Source organism: Apus apus, chromosome 4, assembly GCF_020740795.1.
Source record: "Apus apus isolate bApuApu2 chromosome 4, bApuApu2.pri.cur, whole genome shotgun sequence".
NCBI classification, from domain to species: Eukaryota; Metazoa; Chordata; class Aves; order Apodiformes; family Apodidae; genus Apus; species Apus apus.
Window position 1 is genome coordinate 59,202,913 of NC_067285.1, and position 24,391 is coordinate 59,227,303.

The 24,391-nt window shown below is 39.4% G+C and overlaps 1 protein-coding gene across 1 annotated transcript; it reads right to left on the bottom strand.

Moving 5' to 3' along the window:
* Window positions 1-3,203: 3,203 nt before the first annotated feature.
* LOC127384192 (glycerol-3-phosphate acyltransferase 3-like) lies at window positions 3,204-13,862 on the bottom strand (the record flags this gene model as incomplete). The annotated part of the gene is made up of 11 exons (XM_051618276.1): window positions 3,204-3,525; window positions 3,969-4,048; window positions 5,198-5,326; window positions 6,104-6,189; window positions 6,535-6,590; window positions 8,647-8,762; window positions 9,042-9,135; window positions 10,439-10,528; window positions 11,164-11,238; window positions 11,834-12,104; window positions 13,724-13,862. Coding segments are annotated over 11 exons (1,245 nt in total), but the record flags the coding sequence as incomplete, so codon positions are not given.
* Between the last annotated feature and the right edge of the window lie 10,529 nt (window positions 13,863-24,391).

Consider the following 24,391-nt stretch of genomic DNA (forward strand, 5'->3'; position numbering starts at 1 on the left):
CATAATTACCACTTAAAATGCTATTGTACTTTTCTGTTCATGCCAGTATTTTAAGGAAAGACAAAACATGCTGATGTCCAGTAAACTGACTGGGTTTTTTTTTTTATTTTTTTTTTTTCTTAAGTGTTATTAAGGCTTGTACTTCCCAAAAGAGCATCAATAAGTTCTAGCCCTCATAGCAGTGTTAGATACACATACAGCGCTGCCACCTCCTGGTCCCACAGCAAGAGAGACCTGTCTCTGTTCGACAGCTGAAGCAGACTGTGCAGGACAGACTGTGCACTCACCAGATTCCCTTGGCACACGTACAATGCAAAGGGCAAGGGTGCAACGTGCAAAGAATAACTTAAAAGCCCAAATGTGTAAGGCAGCATCTAGACAGAAGTCAGCCTCAGCTCAAATACAACACATGTATTATTTGTATTGCTATTTTCATTTCTAATCCTTTTTAGGTGCATTTTATAAAAGTATATTAATAAAACACAAGACAAACAGCAGTTAATTGAAGTGTGACACAGTTTATTTTATTGAATGTGTATACATACTTACATCTTCTGCAAAGTTACAAATTATATGGGTAAAGGAGTCTGCCCATAGCCATATATGATAAGCATTTTTTTAAAAAAATCTGTTCTACAATTGATATGCACAGTATTTAATGTATAAACAAATGAATGTCTGTGGTGTAAAATAAGCTCTTTAAGAGATGTCTGTATGAATTTAAAAGGCAGTATTTAATAGCTATCCCATGTAAAAAGAAATATACCTTTCTATATTATCTAATAACCTGTTCCTTAAAAGTCAGATACGCAAAGATATAGTATTTTCCCCAATGTTATTCTATTCAATATCCACCATGTAGATATTAAATGTTTCACCACATGCATCTTTCGTATTGTCAGTACAAATACCGAGGGATATCAACTGATGTCAATAATCTGTAATTGCACACAAATCATGACTACTGATTAGTAAAGCAATTATCATTTTAAAAGAGTTCAAAAGAGCTCAATATACTGTAAAATTAGAAATCAGCCAATACCAAAGCCATTATGTAGAACATCATTGATTGGGTGTACTAAATGCTAGCCTTGATGACAATTGATCATGATGAACCCTGCTCACAAAGGAATCTGTACACTAATTGAGGAGCCATTGTTAAATAGAATAATAAATATAGGAGGAGGAGGGGAGAACAGAAATGGCTACAAAGCTAAGGTCCTTCCAATCTGTACAGCAACAATAAAAAAGCAAAGCTCTGGGAGAGTCCCTGTCTCTGCTATATGTCCTCTAACTTCTAAACCTACTTTTCCAAAACAAAATTAACCTTTGAATCCCCTCACGGGTCATCCCCGCAATCTGTGCCACAGCTGGGAAACACACTCAAAAGACCCTGAGCAACAGGTATTTCACCTCAGCACAAACATTTCCAAAAGCAGATGCTGCAGAGAAGCTAGAAAACCCAGAGGTTCCCTCCATAACACATCTATGACCTATTTCCATTGGCCTGCCTTGAAATCAGGCCTCAAACTGTGCACATAACCAAAATATATTCCTTGGAGTGCCTTGAGACTAAAAAAACACCACTACCAAAACACCAGGTGAAGAGCTGCCCAGGCTGCTTTCCTTCTGTCCAGGGCAGGCTGCACTGGAAGTTTGAGTAAAACACCAGATCTTCAAATTCAGCACCAGCTGCTCACTGTTCTCACTACAGCTCAAGGAAACACATGCTGGTAGAAAACAAGTTCAGAACATCTCCCTTTTTACTCTGAAAACACATTTTCTTCTGAAAGTGCCCACAATCCCACATGAGGAGTAAAGAGTACCAAGGTACTGAAGAAACTCATCCCAGCAAACCCAAGTGTCTACTGTCTTCAGGAGCATCCCAGGCTTGATGCCTCTACTGAATTTTAACATAAGTAAAATCTCAGAGGTTAGACCCATACCTGATTTTGAAGCAACTAAAGGACAGAAGTATTTCTAATTTAGGTTTGTCCCTGGGAAGATAAGACCTGGGGAAACCCCACACAGCAGAGGCCACTAAAACTTAGAACAAGCACTTTGCTGGTAAGTACACCATGGCCGAGAATAAAAGATCTGGTGTCTGGAGTATGCAGGGTTATTTCTATGTTTTTATTTCGTCTGCATTTCCAGGAAGTTATAACAGGGTCCTTCATCAGAGTTCAGGGCAAGAGCATGAAATGAAACGTTGAGAAGGCTGTGCAAGGCAGAGATGACACCACTAGATGGCAGCCTTCGCACACGTCTCATAGTTGGCGGCTGCGCTGTTACTGGAACATCTTAAAAAAGCAGCGAGTCAGGAGAAAAAGAGGTGTCTCCCAGAAACAGCTTACTGCAGTCCGGAGCAAGCCGTCCTCTGCCACAGTAGGAGAGCCCGAAGTAACTTTCCTCTGTACACATACTGCCAGTAGTCTCCCTAACTGGGTCACTAAGAGCTTTTTAAAAGGGCAGCTTCTACTATTACTTATCCATGACACCAAAATTTGGACTGACTGATCCACCAATTCATATACCCGTAGAAACTCAACCCAGAGATGATATGCCAGGCCACAGAAGAGGAGAGCTCAGTTCTGTGCTACTTCTGTGTCATGCAGCCTCAGGGCACTTACCCCATTAGCCCCTGCCTTGAATACTAGTTTTCTACACTCTCCAGGGCTAGGTAGTGTTGTCTCTGCGCACACTTTCTGCAAGGTGTATTTGTGCTCACCACAACGGGACCTCCATCTCCACTGAGGCCTCAGTCAATGAACTGCTGTCATGTAAACCTTATTAACTGCCCTGCAACTTGGGCAAAATAACACCTATTCATGTGTGCTTCAGTAGCAAAGTTCGGATCATGAAAGAAGCCAGATTCTTCCACGTGTGAGCTACTTAACAGGAAAGCAAATATTTCATACCAAAAAAATGGAAGTTATTTCCATCTCAGACTCCTTAAGTGTGCATACTCTATTTCTGGAGAGTGGGCTTGTCAGAGAGCAAATCAGTAGCCTTCACATCAAACAGTAACACAAGCAGGTGGTTGCCCAGAAATAATTACAACAGAAAATGAGGTGACGTCACAGGTTTGCTTTAATTTGTATAATACAAACCAGCACATAAAGGGATACAGCAAAAGCAGAAGACAGTATAATCAGGCTAACAACAGTTTTAAAAACTGTTTTTAGTGAACCTAAGTAGTTTTATTGCATATTCTTCTCACTCAGAGAATTTTACAAGTATATTGTAAGTCTTCCTATTACTAAAATGATATCCCTATTGAATACTTTATGGTTTCCCTGCTGTGACATATACAAAATATATTACAGAAACAGAAAATATGTCAGTTGTGGCATTAAAAAATTGTCCATTTTCTGGTGGAGACAAGTCACAGAAAAATTAAATTAAATAAATATAATTTAACAAACATTTCCCACAGATCCATTTTCTGTTACTATCTGGCAATATTTCTTCTGTTGTTCTTCCTTGAAAGACTCTTTCACTTTCTTCCTTTTCAGTCCCCCATCCCTGAAAGATACAGAAAAGAAACATCCTTGAGCTCACTTCAGGGTCTAGGCAGAAAACACAACAATATTTAGCCTATGTAGTCAAAGCAGTTTTCACTCTTTATGTGGGATTTTGCAATACAATGCTCAATGATCTGTACTGCCAAAACTTGCCACAAACACAATGCCTTTCCTTCAATTCATAATTTAGCAGGCAAATATTTTATTTTCACCAAATACTGCCTGGGGGCTAGAGACACCTGTCAGTTCCATTTCTCTTAGTCTATTTATTCTAGTACAACTGTTGAAGGAATAAAGTATTTTCTAACTCAGAGTCAGTAAGGGTGATGGACTACAGCTCAAGCAAAGGAAATCTGGAAGTTTTAAAATATTCCAGGCTAACATTTCAGAGTACAAAACACCCAAATATGTTTAAAATGCAACCTCAACGTTTTTGCTTCTTACCAAGGAAGCACAGACATTCCTGCTTGAGCAGCAATGACAGCTTTGACTCTGTTGGCAAAGTGAACAGGGTCTTCTTCTTCCTGAAAACAAAAACAAAAACAAAACACAAAAAACTTATAAATTATTTGCTTTACAACTTCAACATTTTCTTCACATCTCCCTTAAAGAGATATTTTTTTCAGAGAGCAGGCACTTGGGTTTATGCCAGGCCCACAAGCTAAATGTGACCTGCAGGACAGATCCAGTGAGTCATGGGGAATAACACCTGGTTTGCCACCACTTGGTGCTGAAAAAAACTAAGTGAGAAGCTCTGTGGTTTCTGGGGTGATCTCCAACATCATACAGTATGAGGTCACCAGTCCGTCCTGAGCAGGAGATGCAACTGCTCCCAGTACTTCAGTACCAGTCTGAAGCCAGGAACACACCAACAGGATCACCTTGGAGGACGTGGGGTGCCTTGAATAGGGTTGGGGCCTAGTGCATTCAGGATCAATGAATTATTGTGAGTTCACAGGAGTCAGCATGTCCGAACTGCAGAGAAGTGAAGATACAGGCACTACAGGAGCTTCCCTACCAAGACTAGGGTTGAGCAGAGACCAGGGTTGGCAGTACCAAACTATGTCAAGGCCTTTGCTCCAGCAATGTCCACTTTATGGACATCAGGTCAGTATTCAGAGGCAGCAGGTTAAAAGGCTGTGTGGTAAAGCTGCTGGGCAAAGGATTAGCTGGATATTACACACAGATGAGAAACAAAGAGGTGGGAGGAAGCTGTGCAGATAGAGGTAGAGGAGGGACACAGAAGGCAGAAGCACCCCAGTATGGAGTGAAGAGAAGGCCTGACTCAATGCATCACTTCTGAAGTAAAAAAGGGAGGTCTGTGCTAGGCTGAGAGGCAGGAATCCTTCAGCATAAAACCACATTTTAACATCTCATCACCGGGACCAGGAAAGCAAGACAGTTGCATAAAAGTAAAGAAGCTGTTTGGAAGCAACACGGAGCATAGCGCAGACATGTCTGAATATCCACAAGAGGATTTTTTACTTGAAGATAACTAACCCATGTAAATCCATGCTCACTTAATTTTGAGACTACAGTGTTGCTTTCTGGCCTTTGTTCATTAAGTTGTCAATAGAGATTTACAACATAACACCAACACACCGTGTGTAGTAATGCAGACATCCTCCCAGACATTTTACAAGCATTTTCAAAACATATGAAAACATAAGTACCTCTTTGACCATTGGAGGCAGGTACCACACGTTACAGACAATAGCCCAGCTAGTAATGACATTAAAAATGTAAGTGATCATGGAATGCTTTGTGCTGTTCCAGAACGCATCTGCAAAGCGGGGATCATACTGGAAGACAAGAAGAGTAAGTGAAAGGGCATGATCTGCTTACCTTAGTTTAAATCATATAAGCTGCCCTTTTTTAGCCCTGAAGCCACAGTTCAACTTTAAGTCAGGGGCAAATCTAATAATACCTCCTAAAAGCAGCAGTACATTCAGAGTAAATCTCCACATTTCAATATTTATTATGAGTTTACAACAGTTAACCTTTATGAGCAATGCAGGACCCCAAACTGACAGACACATTGAAACACATCACAACTAGAACCAGATAGATCCACTCAAAATGTAAGACTTGCCATCTACAGATATGCTAACTGCAAAGGATTCCTTGAAAATGCTCATACCACTTTTAACAATTCCCATAAGATTAGGCAACATTATAGTTCCAAAAAAAGCAACTAACATATCTAGAGCTAGGGTGACTTGGCTAAAGCTAATCAGAAGGTCTTGAAGTGCCAAATGCCTTTGTCCCCAGAGCACAAAAAAAACTAAGAGCCCTATGACAGAAAAAACAGGCAGAACACAGCATAGAAATTGCAACTGTGCTTTTCAGGTTGCTTCCAACCAGTTGTAAAGATATTAATGTTACTCAGTGTAACATTTCCCACATTCCATTGTACTGCAAGACATTGCACGCCATGAAAAGATTCCATTTTCTGAGGGCTTGTTTAGTATCTTGTTCACACAGAGCAAAACCCTTTGTAAGGCTTACACATGAACAGCTTCTCTGACATGAAAAGTTTCTGCAAATAATCCATGTTTGAAAAACTGCAGATACATTACCTTGATGGCTACTGGATGGATGGTCCCTCCTACCTCAAAACTTCCCTTTTTAAACATCATTACTGATGTGTTGTTTATACAGGTACCTGGCCAGAATTAAAACAGATTAAGAGTTTAATCCACTGTAAAATAAGTATTAGCAAATGAATCCTAAACAGTCTTAAGGAGACTTAAGCTGCTAAAGAAGAAAGCAAGCTTTAGTTGTGAAATAATCCAAGACCCTGTTCTCTTGTATTATGCTGTACACTAAAGCAAACAGACTGTCATAAAACTGTTGAAAAATATTAGAAGCTGACTTTCAGCACCTCACAAGAGCCAATTAATTCTACAGACCGAAAACAAACACCTCACTTGTAAAGACTGGGTATAATAAACTGTACTCACTGGCAAGAAGTGAGAAGAGCAATAAAATCAATATAGTTGTTTCCTACCTTCTGGGAAAATTAAAATGGGTAATTTGGCCTTATCTGCAATGTGTTCTCTAATTCTGTGGAGAGAAAATAAAATTTCAGTGTATACTTCATTTACATAGAAGACTCATATTTTGTCAAGAATTTAAACACCCATTACCTCTTGCATAGGACAAAAAAAGCCCTAGCCCAACTGCCTGTTGTCCATCAGTTGCCTCAGCCAGCATGTGCTAGTTTCAAGCCTCTTGCTAATTGCAAAAGTAGGTTTTCTACAAAACTGTGTACAGCTTTATTTCACCATTTTAACTCAATTAACAAGAAGCCAGAGAATGGTGGTACTTGATTAACAAGAAGCCAGAGAATGGTGGTACTTGGAGCATATAAAAATCACTTCATGTTTATCTTTTACAGGGTCCAGCTATAAACACAGTCAAGCTCTTCTTTTGACTGAAATATATTCTATATTTCAAGTTTCCATGCCTTCTAGGTTCATAACATCCGTTTTACATGCATCTAATGATTCTCTGCATCTAGTTAAGATATAGGTCTCTCTTTTACCACATTTGCTGCATCACTTAAAACCAAATGTATTACTACCAAGCAGATTACTGACACACAAAATCTGTTGTTTTCCAAGACACCTGTCTTTCCTATGACTCAAGAGCATGCAGTTCTTCTCCAGTCTGCATTAAAAAAAAAAACCCAAAACATCAGATACCAAAAAAAGAAAAGAAAAAGGCAGAACAGTCCAGCACAGAGGGACCTTTCCTATTTTTCTAGGGACAAACTGCCATCGATATTTACTTAACATTAGCTGTGTTGCACCTTATTTCACGAAGACTTAGGATGGCTAAGAACAGTCTCTGTTCTGAAAATGTAAGAACTGCCATAATGAGACAATCCTGTTCACATCCTTAAATCCAACATGCTGTCTCTGCCACAAATCAATACTGCAGGTCTGGAAAGCAGTATACACATTAAGGAAACAAAACATACTATACTTCTCCAAGATGTTCCTCCAGCTTCTAGCAGCGAGGTAGTACCTTGCTAATTATTATTTATCCCTCCTCACCCCCCATCAGTCTCCCATTATCCTGTATTCAGAGCAAATATATCCAGCTTCAATGCTCAGAGATGATAAAAAATGTACCAAGGAAAGGGATGATCTGGGAAGCAGATCACAGAATCACAGAATATTAGGGGTTGGGAGGGACCTTCAAAGACCAACCCCCCTGCCAGAGCAGTAAAGAAGTTCTTCCTCATGTTGAGGTGGAACTTCCTATGCTCAAGTTTGAATCCATTGCCCCTTATCCGATCACAGGGCACAAGTGAAAAGAGCTTGTCCCTGCCTTCTTGATGTCCAGCCCCCATGTATTTATAGACATTAATTAGATCCCCCCTCAGTCTTCTCCTCCCTAGACTGAAAAGCCCCAGGTCTCTCAGCCTTTCCTCGTAAGGCAGGTGTTCCAGTCCCTTAATCATGCTTGTAGCCTCCATTGGACCCTCTCAAGTAGATCCCTGATCCTCCTTGAACTGGGGTGCCCAGAACTGCACACAATACTCCAGGTGAGGTCTCACTATGGCTGAGTAGAGGGGGAGGAGAACCTCCCTCAATCTGCTGGAGACACTCCTCTTAATGCACCCCAAGATACTATTGGCCTTCTTGGCCACAAGGGCACGTTGTTGTCCTATGGATAAACTGTTGTCTACCAGGACTCCAAGGTTCTTCTCCACAGAGCTGCTCTCTAGCAGATCACCTCCTGGCCTGTACTGGTGCATTTTGTTGTTCCTTCCCAGGTGCAGGACTCTGTCAGGTGTGCTGACAGAACTTAGGTGTCTGTCTTGATGACTCAAATCATCAGCCTCAAAACTGAATGAACCAGCTTCTGCCTGTGGCAGACAGAGCAATAGTGGCAATGTGGAAATTCCCAGAAGCTACAGGTCAAATGATCAGAACTTCAGTAGATGATTGCCTACACCTGCACCTTCACTGATGAAGCAGTTCCAAACCTTATACTGATGACAACCTACAGCTGCTCACCAAAGAGAGATGCAGGGTAAGAACAATCTCAGTTCACACTTCACAATTACTCGACCTGATGGGACAATTAAGCAAACACCTTACTACCTTACTTTGTCCTCACCAGAAGACGGTCTTTCATTTCTGAGCGTTCAAACAAAACATGCTGACTGGTTTGCGTGCATAACTTTTGAATTAGTCCCAGAAACCCTCCATGTGCCTGGCCAACCTGCAAACCCAAAAGAAACTGGTTACTAATGCAAACACCCAGACACTTAATGATAACATTCTGAACACAGATGTATTAGTTTCTAAGCTGATTCACAAATGATACCAGTCCTCTCAGTCAGAGGTGTGCACACACCTGCCTATGTCTTATTTTGCAGTCCTGAACACAAGTTTGAATACTAAGTCCCGCTCTTTCTACCACTAAGTTTATCCTGTTACCCAACACTACATCTACAGATATCTCAACATTACCTATATTTACCAGCTCTCTTGTTCATACCAAGGAATAGCATCCATCACTGGCCAGGATCAGAACATCTAATGGAGATGTGTGGTTGGCTACACAGATGCCTCCTTTCTGTGGTCTGTTTTCCCTGCAGTGACAACCATTAAAGTAATTACTTATTGTTTATTCTCCAGACTACAGGCATCATCAGGTGACCCATTCTCCTGGTTTGAGCCAGGATGAAGTTCTCCGGCATCCAGGGAGGTTTCCGTCCATGGATGAAAGAGAAGGGAAGAAGAAGGTGGTCTACTGTGATCTCTGACCTTCCTCTGAGCTTACGTAGATATTTGGAATAGAATATCTCTGGCCAGTTTTGCTGTCTAACTCAGCCTCCTATGGGGGGTCATAGATCTCCCCATAGTGTCTGAGCCAGCAGAGTGAAGGTGCAACTTTGAAGACCCAGCAGTTAGAAAAACATTCCACCATTATCAGTCTTAGTTGGAACAGTCTGCTACTAGTTAAAAGAAAGCTTACTGAAGGGGGAAAAAAAAAAAAAAAAAAATCAGTAAAAGGAAAAGTGGCTTCATCCTGGCTCAAACCAGGACATCCATGCAGCAAGCATGCATCTACACCTGCGACTCAGTGACAAAGGCATTTTAGGCATACAGCACTTCTGCAGATCCATAGAAAGCAGAAGAACACAAAACATTTTAAAATACTAATATTACTATGATATGCATTAAAATTTATGTCAGTACAACACAGCAGATAACTCGTCTTTCCTTGTTCTTTCAAGAGTCTTTTCACATACCAGTAGTTTTGGCATTTCCCAGAAGTGGTTTCCTTTTAGCTAAAGAAAAATGTCTTCATTGGAGTAGGCATTTTAGCTGCATCATTACCTTTTATAGAGATATACATCAAAGGCTACTTGGACACTAAAACTCTAAAAGTAAAGGCACTAGAGCATTATTTTGATTGTTTTCTAAAGCAGAAAATGAAAAGTATTTCAGAAGACTCCATTAGATAAATCTTCACCACTAAGCAAGATATTACAAAAACTTACTGAAAATACCATTGACAACTTACTTTAGGAGAGATTGTGAATAATTAGTTACCAAACAAATTGGCTAATAGAACAGTCAAACATTTTATGGCCATACTCTTGCATGCAACTCTAAGATGTTCATGGCAAACATTGAGAAAAATACATTTAATCAAGAACATGGTGTTACTCCATCTTTGCATACCTTGCCAAAACACAACAGAAAACACAAAAGGGCACACAAACATCTTGACAGAGCCTAGATGGTCTAAACAGCTTCTTGGCTCACATTGCACCATCATAGAATATCTGTACAGCAATGAAGTAAGAAACCTGCTCTGAAACTTGAGACATTAGGTATTGTAAGAAATCAACATCAAACCGAGGAGAGCAGGACAGCACCACTCACCTGTTGTGGAAATGAACAGGACCACTCACACATCGGATCGCTAAAGTGGCACAAAGCATCTGAATCTGGTTGCTCAGAAAACATTTAACCCTAAAATAAATGAAGCCACACAAACATTTCCAGTTCTGTGCAGTCACTCATAAAACAATGTAATGTAAACTCCCCAAATTATTCCCAATAGCTGTTATTACAAAGACCATATTAAGATGACTCAATTGCATTAACAATGCCACACAGGAAGAACTTATTTGATACCAAAGATATTCTTGGTCCATTATTCTACTGTAATCTGTTCTAAACCCACCAGATTCAAAGCAGAGAATAGTCAGGGGTTTGATTTATAAATTTTCTCTGGAATTCATTAATATAAAAATATTTAACTAGCGAATCACATTCCAGGCTTTTTTTGCACAGACAGGACATAACTGTCTCACAGTTTCAGTAAGGACTTACTCAGGACAGATTATTTACTTGCCCTATTCTGACTCATATAGAACATACTATATATATTTTCTACTTGAAGGACATACTTCCACCATCTATCTGGCTTACATGGCATGCCCACTTTCAGATGCAATTTCCATACTCTCTCTCATAGTGGTCTATACATTTACAGCAGAGGGATCTTGATCCTCCAGACTCAAGCAGATCTTTATTCCAACACATTAAGTCAAATCCTCAAAGAAACAAAAAAGGAATTGAAAGAGCAGTCAGCAGAAACCTACCTGCCATTTGGAAACTGTCCCACTACTGTAGAGGCCAATACCAGCAAAAGGATGTCAAAAACAGCCAAGACGATACTAGAAAGCAAAATAATCTTAATTAAATGCTAAAAAGCAAAACTGGAAGAACAAGCAAGAAAATGCTTTTATTGTACCCTTTGCTTTTATGCACCCTTTGATCCATTTCACAATGCTTCCCTCCACCATTAATAACATCTAACTAGCAATACAAACAAACCAGTTAGGGCCAACAGGATTATATGAGAATGTTTTCACTCAATTAATCCTGCACGCCTTGATCTGAAGCTACCACATGATAATAAGGAAGTCATCATGTTCAAAGAAAACAGTGAGCAGTAGCTGGTGTTCTTTAATCCAGGGGAGATTTCTCAGTGCAAAACGGGACCTAGCATTTCATTTTTAAAAACCTATCCAGAAATCTATGTATGTATTTCCACCCCAAGCAGTAAGCTACCATGTAATCATTAAAATTAAACCTAATTCGTTACTAATAGCTGAGCAAAACCTAAACATATCTAAGTTAACAGACAGGCATATGCAGCTTAAGATGACAACAATTATGTAGAATAAGAAATTTTAAAAGCATATTATTTCCTGTCTGTTGTATAAAGGAATATGGAAAACTGATTCCAGCAAATTATAGTTGGCTCACCGAAAGGGCAACAGGAGACAATACCGAATTAGGATCCCAGTGATCCACACAACAGTCAGTTGCCAGCTGACATAGTGCAAGTTAGCATTTGTTCTGCTGAGAAGATTCCAGGACACAAGCTCCTCAGAGGAGAATCGTTGGGTGACTTCATCTTCTGCAACTGCCTCACACCCCTTCTTGGAGAAGTACATAACATCAGCAAGGTTGAAGCATCCTTGGTGCTGGCCAGCAATCTCCTCTTCCATGGAGGTTTCCTGTCTCTGGATAATCCCTGCATGAGGAGATGAGCCTTCCTTCCACACAGAGGAATTGTCAATATGGATTCCAAAAAGAGTGAATACACATGCTTTTTAGAAATAGCTGTCCTCCTATTCCAAGCACCATAACTGCATTGTTACACCTCATTTAGATACTGGCATTTAGTTCTACTGATAACTTCTCTAATCCTATGCCATGTAACACTACTAAATTTTTGAAAAAAGGAGAAAAGCAGTCAGAGCAAGCTGCAAATAAAAACTTGAGCACAACATCTACTTCATTGTCATTCAACAAATATATACAAACACCTAGAAATGTCAAGATTGCAGACCCCTCCTGGTGCCTTGACTGAAATTCAGACAATGTTTACATAGTAGTTGTTCTTGCTGCTGTTGGCTAGTTTTGCTTTTTCCCAGCTGTAACAAACCTTCCTTTGGTAATTTTTCTCAAGGCCTTCTCTCTTCCCCCATTCCTTCTGCATTAAGAATCACTTCATTACCAATAAATTTTGAAGAGTCTAGATTTTTTCCCAAAGGTATACACAGTGCAACGCAAATTCATTTTGTGGGAACAATGACATGTGGGAACATGTTCACACTACGTATCTGTGAAATTATGCCTCATAGGCCAGCCACACAGCAAGTCTCAGTGGTGTTTGCAGAGGTCACTCTGAGACCAGATTCTTATTTGGCTTGTTACAGTGACCAAAATTGCATTGATTCATGCTAGCTAACAGTTGGCTTTGTCTTTTTTTGTTTCTTTCTTTCTTTCTTGGGGTGGGGGATATTGAATTACATTAAATATATGTTATTCAAAATACATTTAATTTATCTTAAGCAATATATTGCCCTCAATCAGAATCACAAAAGTTTCCTCCAGCTGCTCTTCTGTATCCAGGAAATCATCAGACCTGAAATTCATTAACTGACAAACAAAAGAATCTATTTGAATTATGACTAAAAATAGCCATACAAGTAAAAAGAATATTATGAGAACTTAACCCAGTCCACTTTGAGTAAAAAAAAAGAAAGGAAAAATAGCTTGGAAGGAAAAAAAAAAAAAACAAAAAAACCACCACCACAACAAAAACCCCACGAACAAAAAAAACCCACACACCCCTACTCTCTCACATATTTTATCCCTGTGTCTAGAGAAGAGTGCAAATTGTAATTGTGATTCCTGGTATAGTGTAGCTCTTTTATTTGAGAAAACCTGGCATTTTGCATGCTAGGAGTTAGAAGCAAGAGAGAATCCACAGAGAGCAACGTCAAGGGCAAAGAATACTAATTTCTCCCAAGCTTGTAAAGAGAGAGCTGATGGAGTCAGAAAGTACAACACATTGATGAAAATGGGGACAGCTTCCCAAACACTTATCAGCAATGTCCTTCTACCCACATCTTTTATTCATAAAACTCATTCACAGATTATCTTACTTAAAACATACTTAAGGTCTCTTCTGTTGGTTTGTAACTTCAGCAGTTACTTGCCCAGCAAATTCCATTCGGCCATTCCAGTTTTCTTACTTAACATCAGATGCAATAGATATTTCAGTTTACTCTCTTATAAGAAACTTAATTATTTGCCTTTTTAGAAAACTAATAGTGCTGTATCACCTTCATTCAGGGATCTTACCAGTAGAGATTAGACTTTCAAGTGCCAGTGTCTTCTGCTTTTTTACTCCCTCCTCAATCTGCAGGGTGGCCCACTGTTCCCAAAACAAGAAAGACAGACATTGATGGTTTTCATTTTGTCTTTTCCAGGTATCCTGTAGTCACCTTAGGTGAACAGTCTGAGCCTCTTTTATTGAAGCCAGGCCTCAGATTTTCATTATTCAAATTCAGCCTGAATGCTGTCCTGCATGCCTCCTGTTTCATTCATTACATAGATTACCTTTTGCCATTTTCAGGAAAAACAGTTTTGGCATGAACTTCTTTTCAGGACACAGGCAGTCATTTGGTTGGTTGTTTTTTGTTTTTTTTTTTTTTTTCTGGGGCCTTTTGTTGCTTTGTCTTTGTTTCGTTGTTTTTCTTAAAACAAACCTTAAACCTCCCACAAATTACTGAGCTACTTAAGAGACTTTGTGAGATGCATAGGTCCAAAACTCTCTCTTCCCTAGCAAGCTTCAGTCAACATAATGATACAAAAATACTACCACTGACATTAGAGACATGCTGGAAAATATGTATCTAAAATGGATTTTAAAGAATAAAAGAGATTACCTCAGCTTGAGGGCATTCATACAGTTTTTGTTAAAAGAAGACAGAGGAGGGATTATTCAATATCCATCGTATTTTGAGAGTAGTAGTGTTGGTAATGAGCTTTCATCCTTCCCTGTCTTTACCTTTTTGAGCTCAACCAAGTTTCTTCTCCCTGTGAAGAGCAGCACAAACTCCTCCATTGACAAAATCAAATATATGTCTAATTTTTGAAGTTTTTATGCTTTTTAATGTTTTAATCATACCTCTATAGATATATAAATGGCAGCTCTTGCAAGGACTTACTTTCTGTATCTACATCAAGATATCTGTCCTAATGAAGGACACCAGATGCTTGTGTTCAGGCTCTACTCATTATTAAGGAATCAATGACCCAATCAGCTTGTGTTGTCACCTGCTATTAAGGCTTTCCACCTACAACAGGTAAGGATACATCCTTCTTCATGACAAACTCTTGCTAAAGTTTATTTCTCTCTTACTGACACATGCAGCCATTGAAGTCACCACAAAGCCTGATCTCAAATAATCTTCACATTACATGTTGCATGTGCCAACAGCTTCTTGCCATCCTTCAGTTTTGTGTGCTATCAGCTTCTTCTATAGCTATTGAAGTTTAAATCAATTATAAAAAAGAGACACTTTATCACATTGTAATTAGGATATTTTAGTTACCCTTAGTTTATTTTTTTTAACAGCCATCTTAAAAGGAAAAAAAAAGAGAAAGAAGAATGGGCAGTGTTGTAATATTTTAAACTCCATGCAAATCATCTGTTATAACATCATGGAAAAAAAAAAATTACCTTCTCTATACTTTCCAGTTATTCCCTAGTAAAGGTAAACTGGTACATCATCTGTTTCTCTTGCAATACATGGAGAGTCATTCAGAAGTGGAGAGACAGAGGATACCATGAAAACAGCAGCATACACACAGAGATATTAAAAAATATATGGCACAGGAAAAAGAACGTTGCAAAAGAGAGTAAAGGCAGGCATATGGCAAACTTAGCCTCTTTAGAATGAGGTCCTCACCCCTTCTCCAACATCCCTTAGGGTAGTTGTATGGCATGAAGATGGAAAAGAAAGAAAAAATCACCTAGCTTAACAAATAAAGCCCTTTGCCTTACTCTCCACTTTTCTGTCTACCACCCTTATCTCATTCATCATGGTCCTAGATGAACATGTGCCTGCCAGTTGGCAAGCACTGCCAGAAATGTGCTTGCTGGTACTGTCTTGAAGAATTTGGAATACCTCAAGGTTTTTGAATCCCAGGTAGAAAAACAGTGATAATCACTGCCCAAGGTGATTCACAAAAATGTGTTAACTGATTCAAATGAGCAAGGCAAGTCAAAGCCAAACAAAAATTTATAAAGTTGACTAGTAAAGCTAGAAAGGTTATTATATACTGTATCATAGCATAGATAAACAGTGAGACAAAGGTGGCAGCCCATAACTAAATGGTCAGCCAAAGCCAAAAAGGTGAGGGCAGCTTTCAGTAGGTTACACAAGACTTACCAGATTGGAAAAGAGCTAAGACTGTGATAAAGGTCTACACATTCTGGACTGGCACAGAGCAGGTGTGTAAGGCACAGTAATACATTTTCTCTTCTAATACAAGGACTGGGGAGCATTACATGAAAATGTTGAGCAGGGTGTATGAGCATGAAGAAGGTAATTCCACAAAATATCATTAAGACATGGAGGTCAGTGTTCAGGACATATGGACAGAGATCAACTGAAATAGGAGCAGTTACAAAAAAATCTAGATGAACACCATGGCAGACAAAACTCTCCTAACTCATCAATCAGCATGGGAGGCTGAAACACCAAGTAGCTGGGAGGGTATTCGTGGCAATACAACCATACAGTCACCTAGCTCTTAAGCTTTTAATCAAGCAACTGAGTTGACACCTGTCAAAGCCAGGCTGCCTGCCTGGGTCAAACACTGGACTGACCCAGCAGAGAAGTTCCTATGTTCTTCCACATTCAATAGCATTTGTATCTTAAATTTATTTTTAAAATATGAAACAAGACTTTGTGGTCATGTTTGTTTTGTACAATATTGAGACAAGGCAGTCATGCTGGTTTCTGTTGCAAAACAGTAATGAAAGGATGTCGTAAATACTGTACAAAAACACAGACGTTGCAACTAACACAATTTAAGTGTTAAATTGAGCAACTTCATTCCTAAATTTGCTAACCAAATGAGAACTCAGGTGCTGTGCTTTCCTCCCTCGTATTTTTTAAGTGATGAGGACACAACCAGTCCAAACATTCAGCAGGTGATCCCATCTGGAATACGGAAAACTTGACAACTTAGCTCCAACACTCCATTTTCTTGAGACTTCCTATAATTACGTTCTTCTTAGGGTGCCTAACACTTTATTATATTATGTTCTTCAAAATACATGAAAAGCTATACAACATGGAATGTTAATTTTATAAGATCTCACTACTTCTGCTTTTTCCTCCCTTTTCCTTTTCAATACAGCTTGGTGTGTTCAGTACTCAATTTTTCTGTATGCAATAATTTTTTTTGCATCTTTTCCTCTACATTCCCATCTTTTACTACCTCATCTCCCAAACCCTTTTTCTGATCACTCATTACACTCCTTTTTTTCAGTTCTCTGCTTGCCTTTGTTCTCATGTGTGACAAAGGCCTTGGGGCAATTACTCCATGTGAAGTCTCCCAGTACAATTACAAAGAGAAGGTCAGTAGGCTCTTAGTGTAAGCTAAAATCACCATAAAAGATCAAGCATTTATGACATTTACATCCAATAGTCCTTTCTGTCTGGCCTCATTTCCCCTTTCACATTCCAAACAAGAATCCAGGTCAAATGATCTGCATGTTATATTGCATGTGTGAAAGGATGTGCAAGCAGTGACACTTCACAACTGGATGGTGAAAAGCACTCACAAGTTTCCTGGCTGCTCTAGTGAGGCAGATGTGTGGGCCCACCTCTCAAGCATGTCAAGGTCCCTCTGGATGGCATCCCTTCCCTCCAGCTTGTAGGCCACATCACACACTTTGGTGTCGTCAGCAAACTTGCTGAGGGTGCACTTGATCCCACATGTCCATGTCACAAAGACAACACTAGTCCCAGTACCAATCCCTGAGGAACTCCACTTATCACTGTTCTCCATCCAGACATCAGGCCGTTGATCACAACTCTGAGTGTGACCATCCAGCCAACTCCTTATCCACTGAGTGGTTCATCCATCAAATCCATATCCTTCCAGTTTTGAGACCAGGACGTCATGCGAGACAGAGTCAAAGGCTTTGCACAAGTCCAGGTAGATTATGTTAGTTGCTCTTTCCTTGTCCACCAGCACTGTGACCCCATCATAAAAGGCCCCCAAATTAGTCAGACATGATCTGCCCTTGGTGAAGCCATGTTGGTTACCACCAACCACCTCCACATTCTACATGTGCTATACCAGAGCCTTCAGGAGGATCTGCTCCATGATTCTGCCAGGCACAGAGGTGAAACTGACTGGCCTGTAAGCTCCCTGCATCTTCTTTCCTTCCCTTTTTGAAAATGGGAGTTATATTTCCCTTTTCCAGTAAGTGGGAACTTCACCAGACTGCCATGGCTTTTCAAATGTAATGGAAAGCAGTGTTGCAACTTCATCTGTCAGCTTCTTTAGGAGCCACAGATGAACCTTGTCAGGTCCCATGGGCTTGTGCACTTTCAGGTTCTTTAGATGGTCTCAAACCTGCTCTTCTCCTACAGTGGGGGGATCTTCCTTATTCCAGTCCCTGCCTTTGCATTCTGTGACATGGACAGTATGGCCACAGACCTTACTGGGGAAGACTGAGGCAAAAAAGTCATTCAGTACCTCAGCCTTCTCCATATTCTGTGTGATGAGGTCTCCAGTTTCCTTCTGGAAAGGGCCCACATTTCCCCTATTCTGCCTCTTATCACTGATGTACCTGTAGAAACCCTTCTTATTAATCTTGATGTCCCTGGCAAAGTTTAACTCTGTCTGGACTTTAGCTTTCCTAACTTGACCTCTGGCTTCTTGGACAACTTCTTTGTATTTCTGCCAGGCTACCTGTTCCTGCTTCCACTCTCTGAAGACTTTTTTTTTTTTTTTTAATTAAGAGTGTTCAGGAGCTCTTTGTTCATCCATGCAGGTCTCCTGGCATTCCTGCCCACCTTCCTCTCTCTTGGGATTAATTGCTCCTGGGATCAGAGGAGGTAATCTTTGAATATTAATATATAAATATTGTAAGGATAAATGAATGGTAATAATAGTAATTGTGGGCTAACAGTGGATAAATTACTGTCTTGTAGATCTTTTACTATTATATTATATATTATTATTATAATATATATAAAAAACCCAACAAAACATGAAAACAAAGAAACCCAAAAATCCACAAACAAAAACAAGCACCCCCAAATTTTCAAACCTCAAATCTTGCTTTTGTAAAAATGTTCGTTTTGTTTCTAAAAAACAAGTGTCTAGATTCCTTAATGGAAAAGCAGGAAAGGGTATGAATTATTTCCATACATAGATGGCATCTTGCTCATTTGTTCTAGTCACTGTTCACACTGATAAAACACTTCAGTGAAGTCAAGAAATCAAAACTACTTATCTCATCATATGCCACCCTTACTCATTGCCTAGTAATAGAGCTGCCAACTTGGGCTTTATCCTAAAACCCCTAAAGCTTCCAGCAAATTCAGCAAGGGCTACATATCTGCTTTCTTTGAAAACACAACTTTGAAAAAATATATTTTGACTTTAAAGTCCTCGATTTCAGATTCTACTCTTATTTTTCACAAAATGACAAAACAGAGGATAAGAAAATGTTTTTCCTCTGCCTCCCATTTGTATAGTCACTTAAAGATATAAGAAGCAAACAAAGTGTTCTCAGGTGAGAAGATGTCTATTAATTTTGCTGCTTTGCATAACAGACTAAATCAAACGCAACACAATAACAAATCCACTCATAACACTCAAGGTTGGATTTTTAGTGAAACATCAACCGGTTGTTTGGTACTTCCTAGACCTCTGATATTCCTGCAATTCTAGTCAGTAGTGTGCTAACATGACTAAGCATCTGCTCTTAGCATTTTCAGTGTAGCTACCCAGTAAGGCATCCTATTTCACCATTCAGGCTAGCAACAAGGACCAAGGTTGGTCTTTGTGCACCACCCCATTAGCAAGATCTTGGGTAGATAATGTCAGAGCTAGAAACACATCAACACTTCTCTAGGCTATCAATGTCAAGTTTCTCATTTTTTGAACCAAGGGCACATATAAGCCTGCTTTAAAATTAACTGTATGCAAAGCAGCAATTTCAGCCACATTCTGGTAAATGAGTCCCAGGACTTGCAGAAGACACCCAGCAATTGCAAGGACAAGCTTTAACCAGTGCTTCCCAGCCCTACCTTTACATCTGAAAAACCAACTGGATCACAGAAAAACAAAAGGGAATCTAACACTCCCTCCACCCTCTCTCCCTCCCATTTCCCACCAAGGTAGTTCTTTTTAGTCTTTTGGCACAATGAGAAGCATGTGAACAATCCTTCAAAGAAAACAGTTGAAATTTATCATAAAGTGAAAACAGAGGAAACTCCTTTTTTGCACATAGGACAGGTAGGGAATAACTTCCAACTAAAGAACAAAACAAACCAGCCTCAACTGTAATTAATGTAGTCATGCCCTTCCTGTTATTAGCTGCTGCAACAATGGGGAATTAAGCATAAAAGGCTGTATCTGATCACAAAACAATTAACTTAATTACTTTTTTTAAAATAAATCCTCCACATTCTGAACCTAAAACTGTCATGCTCATAACCTGTTATGAAAACTGTGAAAAGAGAAACATTTTAGGTGTTTTCCAAAGAGAATTGCCTTCCTAATTTAAGCACACACTGAGTGGGTCAAACATCCTTCGAAGCTGGGAAATGCACAGGGAAAATAAATACAGAAGTTATTTTAACATATGCCAACTGCAGCAGCAAAGCTCTCCAAAGACCTCCTCAGGGTGGTGTTTGACATGAGAGCACTTGATGAAATCAATTCTACATACAAGTGTCATGAGCCTCTTATTCAGTACCAGTAAGAATATAATTATCATACCACTGGTTCATTAAAAAAGGTATTATATATAAAAGCCAACATTACATATTGCCACTGCAGGCAGTCATTTTCCATTGACATCATTATCTGAAAACAAGTAACCCCTAAAGTTTGCAGCCCCATCTACTATGCTAAATGATGTTCAGAACAGCTGAAGACAAGCCCTGCCCAAGAGCTCTTAATCAGTATTAAAAAAAAAACAAGGCAATTATAAGACAGAATTGGAAATGGGCAATTCCATTAACTGTATCACATTGTTACAGACATGTTTTACTGAATAAATAGATGGCTCTAACAGCTTAATAATAATCACAATATTAGTAATAAATTTTCTGTCACAAGAAGAAAGTATATTAATGAAAAGAAGTTTTATGCCAGAAGGACAAAGTGAATCCACTGGAAAACAGAAATGCTCACTGGTCAGTATGATGAATTCACAACACCTGCTCTTGGCCACTGATGGATATGAAGTCAGTCTTGAAAAATCAAATGCAATTCTGGCTTATTAAAAGCTCCAGAAAATTTTAGTGATATCACCAGAATCAGGATCTTAGCCATGACTTGTTAATCTCTAAAAAAAATTAGACTTTTAGAAGGTTGCATGGATTTCTCAAGACTCATACAACAGAACTTGTGACTGCTAGATTTCTCAAGTTTATAAGTGGAAGAAGCAAACACATACAGTCAGTATTACCTAGAACAGCTCTCATTAATACCATGTAAGTAAAATAACACATAAAACCATTCAAACATATGTATATCTAAAATACATGTTATTTTTACTTATCAACTCCCATAAACTCATATCTTTTTATTAATATTTGACTTGTCATGAGTATAGCATGAAGCATTCTAACGATCTTGAACTAGAAGCAATATATCATGGAATCTCTACTTTAACTCAAGAAAACCTCAAACTAGTACCAGATTATAATCCAGCACATAACTAAAGACAATCATTCAAAGAAATATAATGTAAATTAAGGTTCCAATCAGCACATCCAAGTTCATGGAATTCTTTCTGCTGACTTTCATGACATCTATAACAAAAGTACAAATCGTGGTTTATTATTAAATGTCTTGTAGCAAACACACCTTTTAAACACAATTCCCAACTTACCTCGAACAATTTTACTACAATTTTCACATAGAAATGAGAAATCCCCAATGACACTCTAAACATTGAAGGCAACAAAACTAACACAAAAAACAAAATCATCCAGATAAAGAAAATTTTGTCCTTGGCAAGGCCATAGCCTTCTCTCTTTTCTTCCATGCTTGCTCCTTCAAAATGCCAACCCGCTGCCTTTCTGATAATATGTGCTCATCTGTAGCAGAGAATCTAGCAAGCTTCAGGAGACAGAGGTAAATAAGAATCACACATTCTAAGAGGCAAAACTACTAGGAGAAGGCTGCTGCACTCTGAAACCTGGTGCCACAGAAGCCCTCAATAATAATGTAATTTCTACCCCTTGCCCCGCCCTAACTCCACCCACTTTTTTAATTGATAAGCATTTACTCATCAGATACATACAGGAAAGAAAAAACATTATAAGTAATAATTTATGTTAGGTAATAAGATACTGTCAATGAGTAAACTTGTCAATGTACCAATAAATTACAATACAAAACCTAGCAGGTGTGGTTTTGAGACTGCTTAAAATCTTCTCTTCTAAAACTCATTTAATACACATGAAGCACTTCTCCAATTGACATTTGCTCATATTAGTGACTTACTTGTTCAGCCATTCTATTTCATGGTGAAATGACTGCTTAATAAGCATTTAGGGCCCAGCTTCCAAGACAGCGATCTACAAGTCCACAAAAGATCCTTCCTTGGCATATAATTTCATTAGCATGTTTCTCTAAAGCTGGGGCTGTCCTTTTAAAATATCCCCATCCCCATGTACTGTTGCTTGGTTTGTGTCGTGGAGCAACCCTGGTACACACAAGCTTTATTTCCTTAGAAATTAAAGCAGGCCCAAAGATCCTCTGTACTACAGTACTCTCCAGTCAGTAACAGAAGTACATGTATCAGAGTAGGCTGCACCACCACAAAGTCCTCCCATTTACACCATGTACACAGGCACCAATAAGCAGGCTCTCGACATGTTACAACCTCATGTGATACCACAACATGCTTCATGTGCCATATAATGAGTCAAGTAGCTTTTGTATATGCAGATTTACTGCTTAATGCTATCCCTCACGTCTTTGTAACTACATTGCATCTTCTTTACCTGCTTTACTTTCTCTGCCCTTGCTGACCTCTTTCTGAGCCTTCTACAAGGCTGGTTTGTTTTTCAGTAGTTTCTGTCTTCCAGTGCTCTTTCTCTCGATGGCAACCTCAAGCCCTTCACTCTTTATTACACTGCTGCTGCCAGGCACACCATTACCATTACCTGCCTTACCAAAAAGGCTCTAGTTCTAGGCTTCCCTAGGAACAATGTTTCATCCTTTGTAAAACAGCTTTGCTCACCCACTTCTATTTAGCCACCACTCCTTGAATGCTTATTTCTGATCTCTTGTTCAAGTCACTTGAGGAACTACTAACACATGCTTTATAGGATGGCATGCAGAAGAGAGCTGGATGGGCAGGCATCAGTTCTCCAGATTAGTTACCTTCAGCCTTGGGATCAGTATGCATATCACCTGAGCGCTAAAAACTTTGTGGGTGGGAGGGTGGGGTCAGTTTCTGGGACCTGATTGGAGCAAATACAGGTCAGTCAAATTAAGTATTGATAGCATACTAGGAAGTAACAGGAAGGTGTGGTGACTCTCTTAATGGATGCCTCAGCAATAAGACTAAACACAGAAAAGGGATTGTTTCTTAAAAGAAGAGAGTTTCCTCTCCTGAACAAGGCAGAATTATTTTCCATCCTGTGAGATCTTAGAAATTGTACTGCCTGTTTTAATCTTCCAAAGTCATATTCTCCACTGCACCAGAAGCACAGACAGATGCTCTAATTCTTCTCTACCACCTTCTAAAGAAACAGAGAGCAAGCAAATTCCTCCATCATACTGAATGATGGGACTGCAGCTCCTTGTCATCTATAATTTTTCCTGGCCAAACACTTAGTCCAAGACATGAAGTTTTCTGGGGGTTGCTGCAACAGCTATCACAGGAATATCCCCTGAAAAAGCAGAACAGGTTTGGAGGGGGAACAAATAAATCTTTGGTAGTCTATTACTTTTTACCCAACTTGTCATATTTGCCACACAGCATAAGACAATTACTACACCCATTCCACTCACTTTGCTCTGTACACACAGCACTGCAACAACCCACTACAGTGAAAACATCACCTTGAATTCATGGGGCAGCCTGGGAGCCCCATTCCCTTGCAGGATTGTGCAAGGGGAAGCCATAGGGATGGCACTCCCACATACAGTGAAAGAAGACGAAGAGTTGCTAGTAGCTTCTCTACTGAGGTGTTCAAACTCTATAACCCAAAAGCACCAAAAGATCCATATGGCCAGGTCTCCTCTTATCTTTATTCATTGCTTTATGCACTTTGTACCTCCTGAAATAACGCAAAACATTTCAGTGTTCTTATTGTTCTATTGCAAAACTCTCTGTTCATTTGGACGAATGAAATCTGGTTTAGAAGAAAGGGGTGCTGGTGACACAGCAGGAATTCAAAAGCAAAAAAATTAACAATTCTCAAATTGTTGGACTAGATGATCTTTCGAGGTCCCTTCCAACCCCTATGATTCTATGATACGAGCAAGCATAAGAATTTAACTTGAAACAATTAAGATATTCATGGTGTCCTAGGGAAATGACAAGGAGTGGGTGCCAGCTGCCTACTCTTGGCTCTCAATCCTTGAGGTCATTCTACCAATTTCTTATTATTAGGCAATGTTTTGCAATTGTCTGAGGGAACAGGAATTATGACCCATTTATTTTTTCACTGCAAGGAGAAGCAAAGCACTGACCTCTGCCTATCTGTAGCACCTTATATGGGAGGGTTAAATTAGGTATAAACA